This window comes from Heterodontus francisci, chromosome 34 (genome assembly GCF_036365525.1).
Source record: "Heterodontus francisci isolate sHetFra1 chromosome 34, sHetFra1.hap1, whole genome shotgun sequence".
Lineage (NCBI taxonomy): Eukaryota > Metazoa > Chordata > Chondrichthyes > Heterodontiformes > Heterodontidae > Heterodontus > Heterodontus francisci.
In genome coordinates, this window is record NC_090404.1 from 14,555,014 (window position 1) to 14,568,173 (window position 13,160).

The 13,160-nt window shown below is 48.3% G+C and overlaps 1 protein-coding gene across 3 annotated transcripts in view; it reads right to left on the reverse strand.

Annotated features, from left to right (window-relative positions):
- LOC137349093 (adenylate cyclase type 2-like) overlaps window positions 1-13,160 on the reverse strand; it is a 377,997-nt gene that overhangs the window by 276,947 nt on the left and 87,890 nt on the right. For all 3 annotated transcript variants that reach the window (XM_068014427.1, XM_068014425.1, XM_068014426.1), the window contains 2 exons: window positions 4,050-4,211; window positions 192-341 (listed from right to left, as the gene is read on the reverse strand). In XM_068014427.1, the coding sequence (XP_067870528.1) occupies window positions 192-341; window positions 4,050-4,211 (312 nt within the window). The remainder of the gene's footprint in view (window positions 1-191; window positions 342-4,049; window positions 4,212-13,160) is intronic.

Below are 13,160 nucleotides of genomic sequence, written 5' to 3' on the forward strand. Positions count from 1 at the left end.
CCCAACCGCACCCTCCCGACTCCACTCCCCGAGCACCCCTTCTCACCCCATTCCCCCCTCCCGGTGTGTTTCCTCTCCTAATCGAGTTTGCGCCCTCCCAGAGGACGAAAGGTCAGTGTCTGACCTACTCACCGCCTCCACACCCCCACACACAAATCTGCACACCCCCCCACCCTTGCCAACTCACAAACCTGCTGTCGTTTCTCTGACTCGAGCTTCATGTGCGACTTGATGCAGTTGAGAGTGTCCTTGAAGGTTTTCTGCAGAGCGCGATCCATGAGATGCTTGTGATAGGCCCCAACCAAGTTCCCACAGATAAAGATCGCGGCATTGGCCAATAACTGCCGGAGGGAGGAGAGAGAGAACGAGAGCAGGAGAGGTCAAACCATGAGTCCCACATTAAATAGTGATAAACAATCAACAGTGTTACATGTTAAATAGCATCACACATTTCCGAGAGGAGTGGTAGCATTGTGGTTATGTTACTGGGCAAGGAATCACAAAGCTGGCACTGTTATGTTTAGGCTGGATTACTGGGTTTAATGTCAATATCCGATTAATCTCAGAGCAATGCAGATATCACACTTGCGTTAAATAACCAACTGGTTTATTTTCAGCACGTAACTATTAAAGGTTCTTACACAATCCCAGTACACGTCTTCTCAAAGCAGCCAGAATGTTTTCTGTCAAAGATACAAGCCGTGTGTTCTGGTTTCACTTTTGTCCTGCAGCTCCACCCGGAGGCTTAAGCAATCAAACACAGTGAACACAGATCGCGGACAGACTGATACAATCGAGGAGGTGACTAGATATGTAGATGAGGGTAAAGCAGTAGATGTAGTATACATGGATTTCAGTAAGACTTTTGATAAGGTCCCACATGGGAGATTGGTTAAGAAGGTAAGAGTCCATGGGATCCAGGGCAACTTGGCAAATAGGATCCAAAATTGGCTTCGTGGCAGGAGGCAGAGGGTAATGGTCGAGTGCTGTTTTTGCGATTGGAAGCCTGTGACCAGTGGTGTACCACAGGGATCCGGTGCTGGGACCCTTCCTGCTTGCAGTGTACATTAACGATTTAGACGTGAATATAGGAGGTATGATCAGTAAGTTCGCAGATGACACGAAAATTGGTGGTGTCATAAATAGTGAGGAGGAAAGCCTTAGATTACAGGACGATATAGATGGGCTGGTAAGATGGGTGGAGCAGTGGCAAATGGAATTTAATCCTGAGAAGTATGAGGTGATGTATTTTGGGAGAACTAACAAGGCAAGGGAATATACAATGGATGGTAGGACCCTAGGAAGTACAGAGAGTCAGAGGGAACTTGGTGTACTTGTCCATAGATCACTGAAGGCAGCAGCACAGGTAGATAAGGTGGTTAGGAAGGCATATGGGATACTTGCCTTTATTAGCCGAGGCATAGACTATAAGAGCAGGGAGGTTATGATGGAGCTGTATAAAATGCTAGTTAGGCCACAGCTGGAGTACTGTGTACAGTTCTGGGCACCACACTATAGGAAGGATGTGACTGAACTGGAGAGGGTGCAGAGGAGATTCACCAGGATGTTGCCTGGGCTGGAGCATTTCAGCTATGAAGAGAGACTGGATAGGCTAGGGTTATTTTCCTTAGAGCAGAAAAGGCTGAGGGGGGACATGATTGAGGTATACAAAATTATGAGGGGCATTGATAGGTTAGATAGGAGGAAACTTTTTCCCTTAGTGGAGGGTCAAGAACCAGGGGACATAGATTTAGGGTAAGGGGCAGGAGGTTTAGGGGAGATTTGAGGAAACATTTTTTCAGCCAGAGGGTGGTTGGAATCTGGAACACACTGCCTGAAGAGGTGGTAGAGGCAGGAACCCTCACAACATTTGAGTAGTATTTAGATGAGCACTTGAAATGCCATAGCATACAGGGCTACGGGAAGGAATATGGGATTAGAATAGTTGGGTGCTTGATGGTGAGCACAGACACGATGGGCCGAAGGGCCTGTTTCTGTGCTGTATAACTCTATGACTCTATGACAACTCAAACCCTGATCAACGCACTCATAATCCATTGACTTGGAGTTCGAATCCCACCATGACAGCAGGAGGGAATTTAAATTTAGTTCCTTAAATAAAAACTGGAATTTAATTAAAAAGCTCGTCTTAGTAATAGTGGCCATGGACCTGTCATCGATTGCAGTCAAAACCCATCTGGTTCACTAATGTCCTTTAGGGAAGGAAATCTGCCATCCTGACCCGGTCTGGCCTACATGTGAATCCAGACCTACAGCCATGTGGTTGGCTCTTAACTGCCCTCTGAAATCGCCGTGCGAGCCTCTCAGTCGTCAGGGGCAATTAGGGATGGGCAACAATTGCCCTCAAGAGTCAACCACATTTGAACCCATGTCCCCATGGTATTAGCCTGGGTCTCTGGATCACTAGCTCAGTGACATTGCCACGACACCACTGTCTCACGTTACTGAGCAAATAATGTCACAAATGAAATCATGATACTTATTTAAAAATGTTACACAATAAATAGGTCGCACATGACTGCTCGGGTTCTGATGAAAGGTCACACTGACCTGAGACGTTCTCTCTGCTTCTCTCTCCCTCGGAGGCCGCCTGACCTGCTGAGAATTTCCAGCATTTTTCTGTTTTCAATCACCAGTCATTAGTGGCGCCCCGTGACTGAGCTGTGCTCAGACCCTTGACCCCGTTTGCACTTCCGTGACACATGAGACCCCTCGGTCCAACGACGCCTCGATTTTCAAATTCTCGTCCTTGCTTTCAAATTCCCCTCTGTGACCTCGCCCCCCTCTCCCTATCTCTGTAACCTCCTCCAGCCCCACGACCCTCCGAGATCTCTGCCCCCCCTTTAATTCCGGCCTCTCGAGCATCCCCCGATTTTAATGGCTCCACCATTTGGTGGCCGTGCCTTCAGCTGCCTGGGCCCCGAGCTCTGGAATTCCCTCCCTGAAGCTCTCCGCCTCTCTCTCTCTCTCTCTAAGGCGCTCCTTAAAACCCACGTTTTTGACCGAGCTTTTAATCACCTGTCCTAAAGTCTCCTTGGGTGGCTCAGTGTCAAAATCTGCTTAATAACGCTCCTGAGAAGTGTCTCACTGGGTTACAGGTGCTAGATAAATGCAAGTCATTGCCTGTGTTGTTGAGTCAGACTGTGATTCTGAAGAAGGCAGGTTTGGACACCTCGAGATACTGACTCAGTGCGACCTTCTAGAAATCTACAAGACCCTAAACAGGTACCACCTCAATGTTACTTCAGATTAAACCGTGAATTGAGGGACCACGGGGTGGGGGGTGGAATTAGGACAAAGGCAAGATTCGGACTTGGGATCACACACAAACAGAGTGGCAACTACCTGCAATGGATTCCCAGACAGAAGGACACCCAGGAATCTTTTAGGCAACACCTGGACTGCAGGAGGGGGTGGGGAGGGGAGGTTGGGCTGTTGCACCTGAGTCGGAGGGTTGTGAGTTCGACTAGCGACTGCAGTGACTCGAGCCCCCATAATCCGGAGCCGACATTCCCAGGTGCCAGTACTGAGGGTGCGCAGCACAGTCGGAGGTGGATGAGGCCGAGTCACCCCACCCCCTCTCCCCCACCCCGCTCACCATCTACCCTCTTGGGCAGACATGAAAGACCCCACGGCCACTACTGGACGAGGAGGAGTGGGCGGAGGTTGGGGATTGGGGGCGGTTTGGGGGGAGTTGCCACCAGCGTGCTGGGCTCAATATTTACCCCTCAACCAACAGCACCAAGAACAGATGCCGTGATCATTCATCGGGGCCGCTGCTTGCGGGATCTTGCTGTGCACCCATTAGCCAGCGTGCTTACCCTAGATTTCAACCGTGACCCCACTTCAATGGGACGTCATTGGCTGCAGAGCAGTGCGAGAAGTTCTGAAGGTGGGAAAGGACGCTGCAGAAATGGCAATCCTTTCCTCCCTTCTGCCATCCCACGCTCTCTCTCTCCTTCATTCCTTTCTATTCCTCTTTCTCTCCTTCCCGCAATCCCTCTTTCCCTTTTCCCTCCCCCGCTTACCTGGTGAGGCAGCTGCACCTGCGGGCGTTCAGCGAGCGACAGGTAAACACTCAAGGACACGACATGGGACGCAGAGGATACGAGGCTGGCGATGATGGCGTCCCTCATACACAGCGGCAGCATGGTGTACACAATGAAGGTGATGAAGAGGAAGAAGGAAACCTGCAAAAGCAAGCGACGAAGCTTCAAAGAAAATGGCACGGTACAGCACGGGGTTAGATACAGAGTAAAGCTCCCTCTACACTGTCCCCATCAAACACTCCCAGGACAGGTACAGCACGGGGTTAGATACAGAGTAAAGCTCCCTCTACACTGTCCCCATCAAACACTCCCAGGACAGGTACAGTACGGGGGGTTAGATACAGAGTAAAGCTCCCTCTACACTGTCCCCCATCAAACACTCCCAGGACAGGTACAGTACGGGGGGTTAGATACAGAGTAAAGCTCCCTCTACACTGTCCCCCATCAAACACTCCCAGGACAGGTACAGTACGCGGGGTTAGATACAGAGTAAAGCTCCCTCTACACTGTCCCTCATCAAACACTCCCAGGACAGGTACAGTACGGGGGTTAGATACAGAGTAAATCTCCCCTTACACTGTCCCCATCAAACACTCCCAGGACAGGTACAGTACGGGGGTTAGATACAGAGTAAAGCTCCCTCTACACTGTCCCTCATCAAACACTCCCCAGGACAGGTACAGTACGGGGGGGTTAGATACAGAGTAAAGCTCCCTCTACACTGTCCCTCATCAAACACTCCCCAGGACAGGTACAGTACGGGGGGGTTAGATACAGAGTAAAGCTCCCTCTACACTGTCCCTCATCAAACACTCCCCAGGACAGGTACAGTACGGGGGGGTTAGATACAGAGTAAAGCTCCCTCTACACTGTCCCCCATCAAACACTCCCAGGACAGGTACAGTACGGGGGGTTAGATACAGAGTAAAGCTCCCTCTACACTGTCCCCCATCAAACACTCCCAGGGGGCTGATGACTCACCTAACAAAAAAAAAAAAAAAAAAAAAAAAAAAAAAAAAAAAAAAAAAACGGGGGTTAGATACAGAGTAAAGCTCCCTCTACACTGTCACCATCAAACACTCCCAGGACAGGTACAGCACGGGGGTTAGATACAGAGTAAAGCTCCCTCTACACTGTCACCATCAAACACTCCCAGGACAGGTACAGCACGGGGTGAGATACAGAGTAAAACTCCCTCTACACTGTCCTCATCAAACACTCCCAGGACAGGGTAGGCGGTGGTGTAGTGGTATTGATCTGGAGACATGGGTTCGAATCCCACCACAGTAGAAGGTGGAATTTGAATTTAATTAATAAATTTGGAATTAAAAGCTAGTCTAATGATGACCATGAAACCATTGTCGATTGTTGTAAAAACCCATCTGGTTCATTAATGTCCTTTAGGAAAGGAAATTTGCTGTCATCACCTGCTCTGGCCAACATGTGACTCCAGACCCACAGCAATGTGGTTAACTCTTACATGCCCTCTGAAATGGCCTAACAAGTCACTCAGTTGTATCTAACCGCTACGAAGTCAATAAAAAAGAATGAAACCGGACGGACCACCCGGCATCGACCTGGGCACCGGAAATGACAACGGCAAACCCAGCCCTGTCGACCCTGTAAAGTCCTCCTTACTAACATCTGGGGGCTTGTGCCAAAGTTGGGAGAGCTGTCCCACAGACTAGTCAAGCAACAGCCTGACATAGTCATACTCACGGAATCATAGCTTACAGACAATGTCCCAGACACTGCCATCACCATCCCCGGGTACGTCCTTTCCCACCGGCAGGACAGACCCAGCAGAGGTGGTGGCACAGCGGTATACATTAGGGAAGGAGTTGCCCTGGGAGTCCTCAACATCGACTCCGGGCCCCATGAAGTCTCATGGCATCAGGTCAAACATGGGCAAGGTAACCTCCAACTGATTACCACCGACCGCCCTCCCTCAACTGATGAATCAGTACTCCTCCATGTTGAACACCACTTGGAGGAAGCACTGAGGGTGGCAAGGGCACAAAATGTACTCTGGGTGGGGGACTTCAATGTCCATCACCAAGAGTGGCTCAGTAGCACCACTCCTGACCAAGCTGGCCGAGTCCTAAAAGACATAGCTGCTAGACTGGGTCTGCGGCAGGTGGTGGGGGAACCAACACGAGGGAAAAACATACTTGACCTCATCCTCACCAATCTGCCTGCTGCAGATGCTTCTGTCCATGACAGTATTGGTAGGAGTGACCACCGCACAGTCCTTGTGGAGACAAAGTCCGCCTTCACATTGAGGATACCGTCCATCGTGTTGTGTGGCACTACCACTGTGCTAAATGGGATAGATTTCGATCAGATATAGCAATGCAAAACTGGGCATCCATGAGGCGCTGTGGGCCATCAGCAGCAGCAGAATTGTACTCAACCACAATCTGTAACCTCAGAGCCCGGCATATCCCCCACTCTACCATTACCATCAAGCCAGGAGACCAACCCTGGTTCAATGAAGAGTGCAGGAGGGCATGCCAGGAGCAGCACCAGGCATACCTCAAAATGAGGTGTCAACCCGGTGGAGCTACAACACAGGACTACTTGCATGTTAAACAGCGGAAGCAGCATGCGATAGACAGAGCTAAGCGATCCCATAACCAACGGATCAGATCTAAGCTCTGCACTCCTGCCACATCCAGTCGTGAATGGTGGTGGACAATTAAACAACTAACTGGAGGAGGTGGCTCCACAAATATCCCCATCCTCGATGATGGGGGAGCCCAGCACATCAGTGCGAAAGATAAGGCTGAAGCATTTGCAACAATCTTCAGCCAGAAGTGCCGAGTTGATGATCCATCTTGGCCTCCTCCTGAAGTCCCCAGCATCACAGATGCCAGACCTCAGCCAATTCGATTCACTTCGTGTGATATCAAGAAACGACTGAAGGCACTGGATACTGCAAAGGCTATGGGTCCTGACAATATTCTGGCAATAGTACTGAAGACCTGTGCTCCAGAACTTGCCGCACCCCTAGCCAAGCTGTTCCAGTACAGCTACAACACTGGCATCTACCCTGCAATGTGGAAAATTGCCCAGAAATGTCCTGTACACAAAAAGCATGACAAGTACAACCCGGCCAATTACCGCCCCATCAGCCTACTCTCTATCATCAGTAAAGTGATGGAAGGTGTTATCAACAGTGCCATCAAGCGGCACTTGCTTAGCAACAACCTGCTCAGTGATGCTCAGTTTGGGTTCCGCCAGGGCCACTCAGCTCCTGACCTCGTTACACCCTGGGTTTAAACATGGACAAAAGAGCTGAACTCAAGAGGTGAGGTGAGAGTGACTGCCCTTGACATCAAGGTAGCATTTGACCGAGTATGGCATCAAGGAGCCCTCGCAAAACTGTTTAGTTTAGAGATACAGCACTGAAACAGGCCCTACGGCCCACCGAGTCTGTGCCGACCATCAACCACCCATTTATACTAATCCTACACTAATCCCATATTCCTACCACATCCCCACCTGTCCCTATATTTCCCTGCCAGCTACCTATACTAGGGGCAATTTATGAGGGCCAATTAACCTATCAACCTGCAAGTCTTTGGCATGTGGGAGGAAACCGGAGCACCCGGAGGAAACCCACGCAGACACAGGGAGAACTTGCAAACTCCACACAGGCAGTCCCCAGAATTGAACCCGGGTCACTGGAGCTGCGAGGCTGCGGTGCTAACCACTGCGCCACTGTGCCGCCCCATCTACCCTCGACATTCAATGGGAATCAGGGGGAAAACTCTCTGCTGGTTGGAGTCATACCTAGCGCAAAGGAAGATGGTTGTGGTTCTTGGAGGTCAAACATCTGAGCTCCAGGACATCACTGCAGGAGTTCCTCAGGGTAGTGTCCGAGGCCCAACCATCTTCAGCTGCTTCATCAATGACCTTCCTTCAGTCATAAGGTCAGAAGAGGGGATGTTTGCTGATGATTGCACAATGTTCAGCACCATTCGTGACTCCTCAAATACTGAAGCAGTCCGTGTAGAAATGCAGCAAGACCTGGACAATATCCAGGCTTGGGCTGATAAGTGGCAAGTAACATTCACACCACACAAGTGACAGGCAATGACCATCTCCAACAGGAGATAATCTAACCATCTACCCTCGACATTCAATGGCATTACCATCGCTGAATCACCCACTATCAACATCCTAGAGGCTACCATTGACCAGAAACTGAACTGGAGTAGCCATATAAATAACGTGGCTACAAGAGCAGGTCAGAGGCTAGGAATCCTGCGGTGAGTAACTCACCTCCTGACTCCCCAAAGCCTGGCCACCATCTACAAGGCACAAGTCAGGAGTGTGATGGAATACTCTCCACTTGCCTGGATGGGTACAGCTCCAACAACACTCAAGAAGCTCGACACCATCCAGAACAAAGCAGCCCGCTTGATTGGCACCCCATCTACAAACATTCACACCCTCCACCACCAACGCACAGTGGCAGCAGTGTGTACCATCTACAAGATGCACTGCAGCAATGCACCAAGGCTCCTTAGACAGCACCTTCCAAACCCGCGACCTCTACCACCTAGAAGGACAAGAGCAGCAGATGCATGGGAACACCACCACCTGCAAGTTCCCCTCCAAGTCACACACCATCCTGACTTGGAACTATATTGCCGTTCCTTCACTGTCGCTGGGTCAAAATCCTGGAACTCCCTTCCTAACAGCACTGTGGGTGTACCTACCCCACACGGACTGTAGCGGTTCAAGAAGGCAGCTCACCTTCTCAAGGGCAATTAGGGATGGGCAATAAATGCTGGTCTGGCCAGCATCGCCCACATCCCATGAATGAATAAAAAAAATAGATACAGAGTAAAGGTTAGTATGTAGGTACAGCATGTAATTAGGAAAGCTATTAGAATGTTTTCGTTTAAAACGAGGGGAAAGTGGGGGCTGTACCGTTGGGACGGTCTTCACCCGAACTTTGCTGGGACCAGAGTTCTAGCAAACATTTAACTAGGGAAGTAGAGAGGGCTTTAAACTAAACAAGGGGGAGAGGGATCAAGCTTGGGTAGATATAACAAATCAAGGGGCAGAGCCAAGGCAAGAGAGCAGAATAGCCATATGGGAAATGAAGGTCAGAGAATGGCAGGAAGGGACACAGAGTAAAAAAACCTAAGACCACACTGACAATCAAGACTAGATGTTACAAAGATAACAAAAAGACAAAACTAAAGGTTCTGTATCTGAATGCACGTAGCATTCATAACAAAGTAGACAAACTGATAGTGCACATTGAAGTAAATAAATATGATCCCATAACCATTACGGAGACGTGGCTGCAGGATGACCAGGATTGGGTCCTGAATATTGAGGGGTATATGACATTCAAATAGAATAGGAAGCTAGGTAAAGGTGGAGGGGTAGCACTCTTAATCAAGAAAGGCATTGGTACAATAGTTAGAGATGACCTTGGTTCAGGAGATCAGGATAAAGAATCGGTTTGGGTGGAGATGAGGAGAATAGGGGAAAGAAGTCACTAGTGGGAGTGATCTAAAGGTCCCCTAACAGTGACCACAATGTAGGACCAAGTATACAAGAAGAAATATTGGGAGCTTGTGATAAAGGGACGGCAATAATCATAGGAGATTTTAAGAGTAAGTAAATTGAGTGTTGGTCCTCTAGAGAGTGAGAATGGGGAGTTAATAGTGGATAATAAGGAAATGGTGAATGAAATGTACAAATACTTTGCTTCTGTCTTCGCTATAGAGGATACAAAAACCATTCCAGTAATAGCTGTAAATCAGGAGGTGGACGGAAGAGAGGAACTTGGTGAAATTACAATCACCATGGAAACGGTACTGAGCAAACTGATGGAGCTGCGGGCTGACAAGTCTCCGGGTCCTGATGGACTCCATCCGAGGGTCTTAAAAGAGGGGCTAATGAGATAGTAGATGCGTTGGTGTTAATTTTTCAAAACTTGCGAGATTCTGGAAAGGTTCCATCAGACTGGAAAGTAGCAAATATAACCCCTCTATTCAAGAAAGGGGGGAAACAGAAAACAGGTAACTACAGGCCAGTTAGCTTGACGTCTGTCATGGGGAAGGTGTTAGAATCGATCATTAAGGAGGCTATAGCTGGGCATTTAGAAAAACTCAAGGTAATCAGGAATAGTCAGCATGATTTTGTGAAAGGGAGATCGTATTTAACCAATTTATTGGAGTTCTTTGAAGGAGTAACATATGCCATGGATAAAGGGGAGCCCATTGACGTAATGTACTTGGATTTCCGGAAGGTACTTGACAAGATGCCACATAAAAGGTAATTGTGCAAAGTAGGAGCTCATGGTGTAGTGGGTAACATATTTGTGTGGATAGAAGATTGTCTGGCAGAAAACAGAGAGTATGCATAAATGGGTCCTTTTCTGATTGGCAGGACATGAAGAGTGGAGTCCTGCAGGGGTCTGTGCTGGGGCCTCAACTTTTTACAATTTATATCAATGACTTAGATGAGGGGAGTGATGGCTTGGTAGCCAAATTTGCAGATGACGCAAAGATAGGTAGGAAAGTATGTTGTGAAGAGGACATAAGGAGGTTGCAGACTGATATAGATAGGTTGAGTGAGTGGGCAAAAATCTGACAGCTGGAGTATAATGTGGGAAAATGTGAAGTTGTTCACTTTGGCAGGAAGAATAAAAAAGCAGAGTATTACTTAAACGGAGAACGACTGCAGAATTCTGAGGTGCAGAGGGATCGAGGTATTCTAGTGCATGAGTCACAAAAAGTTAATATACAGGTACAGCAAGTAATAAAGAAGGTGGCTAATGGAATGCTATCCTTTATTACAAGAGGAATTGAAAATAAAAGTAAGGATGTTATGCTTTAGTTATACAGGGCATTGGTGAGACCACATCTCGAATACAGTGTGCAGTTTTGGTCTCCTTATTTAATCAAGGATATAAATGCATTGGAGGCAGTTCAGAGGAGGTTTACTAGATTGATACCTGGAATGAGGGGGTTGTCATATGAGGAAAGGTTGGACAGACTGGCTTGTTTTCACTGGAGTTTAGAAGAGTGAGGGGAGACTTGACTGAAGTATATAAGATCCTGAACGGTCTTGACAAGGTGGATGTGGAGAGGATGTTTCCTCTTGTCGGTGAGTCCAGAACTGGGGGGCACAGTTTTAAAATTAGGGGTCACCCTTTTAGGACAGAGATGAGGAGAAATGTTTTCTCTCAGAGGGTTGTGTGACTTTGGAACTCTGGGCCTCTCATGGTGATGGAGGCAGGGTCATTGAATATTTTTAAGGCGGAGGTAGATAGATTCTTGTTAGGAAAGGGAATCAAAGGTTATCGGGGGGTAGATGGGAATGTGGAATTAGAGACACAAACAGATCAGCCATGATCTTATTGAATGGCGGAGCAGGCTAGAGGGGCCGAATGGCCTACTTCTGCTCTTAATTCGTATGTTCGTAATAGCAGCCCTTGTGTATATCATAGGAAATAGCACCCCCTGTGCATGTTATAGAGAATAGCAGCCCCATGTATACATACGAACATACGAATTAGGAGCAGGAGGAGGCCACTCGGCCCATCGAGCATGCTCCGCTATTCAATATGTTCATGGCTGAACTGATTACTCCACATTTCCACCTACCCCCCGATAATTTTTCACCCCCTTGCTTATCAAGAATCTATCTACCTCTGTCTTAAAAATATTCAAAGACTCTGCTTCCACCGCCTTTTGAGGAAGAGAATTCCACAGACTCACGATCCTCTGAGAGAAAAAAATTCTCCTCATCTCTGTCTTAAATGGGCGACCCCTTATTTTTAAACAGTGACCCCTAGTTCTAGATTCTCCCACAAGGGGAAACATCCTTTCCACATCCACCCTGTCAAGACCCCTCAGGATCTTGCATGTTTCAATCAAGTCACCTCTTACTCTTCTAAACTCCAGCAGATACAAGCCTAGCCTGTCCAACCTTTCCTCATAAGACAACCCGCCCATTTCAGGTATTAGTCTAGTAAACCTTCTCTGAAGTGCTTCCAATGCATTTACATCCTTCCTTAAATAAAGAGACCAGTACTGTACACAGTACTCCAGATGTGGTCTCACCAATGCCCTGTATAGTGGAAGCATAACCTCCCTACTTTTGTATTCAATTCCCCTCGCGATAAACAATAACATTCTATTCGCTTTCCTAATTACGTGCTGTACCTACATACTAACCTTTTGCAATTCATGCACTGGGACACCCAGATCCCTCTGTATCTCAGAGCTCTGCAATCTCTCACCATTCAGATAATATGCTGTTTAATTCTTACTGCCAAAATGGACAATTTCCCCCTTTCCCACATAGAGTAATAGAGAGAGAGAAATACAGTGGCAGGCAGGTAGAGTCACAGAAAGACACAGAAAAGGAAGCAGAGAAATCAGAGGCAGAGAGAGAGACAGGGACAGAGAGATAGAGACAAGGACAGAGAGGGAACGAGACAGGGGCACAGAGAGAGAGAGAGAGACAGGGCCAGAGAGATAGAGACAGGGACAGAGAGGGAACGAGACAGGGGCAGAGAGAGAGAGAGAGAGAGAGACAGGGACAGAGAGATAGAGACAAGGACAGAGAGGGAACAAGACAGGGACAGAGAGAGAAAGAGACAGGGACAGAGAGATAGAGAGAGGGACAGAGAGGGAACGAGACAGGGGCACAGAGAGAGAGAGAGAGAGACAGGGACAGAGAGATAGAGACAGGGATAGAGAGGGAACGAGACAGGGACACAGAGAGAGAGTGACAGGAACATCGAGAGGGAGAGAGAGAGACAGGAACAGAGAGAGAGGGAGAGAGAGAGACAGGGACAGAGAGAGAGGAACAAAGAGAGAGGAAGAGAGAGACAGGGACAGAGAGAGAGGGAGAGAGAGAGACAGGGACAGAGAGAGAGGAACATAGAGAGAGGAAGAGAGAGAGAGGGAAAGAGAGACAGGGACAGAGAGAGAGGAAAATAGAGAGAGGGACAGAGAGACAGGGACAGAGAGAGAGGAACATAGAGAGAGGAAGAGAGAGAGACAGGGACAGAGAGAGAGGAAAATAGAGAGAGGGACAGAGAGACAGGGA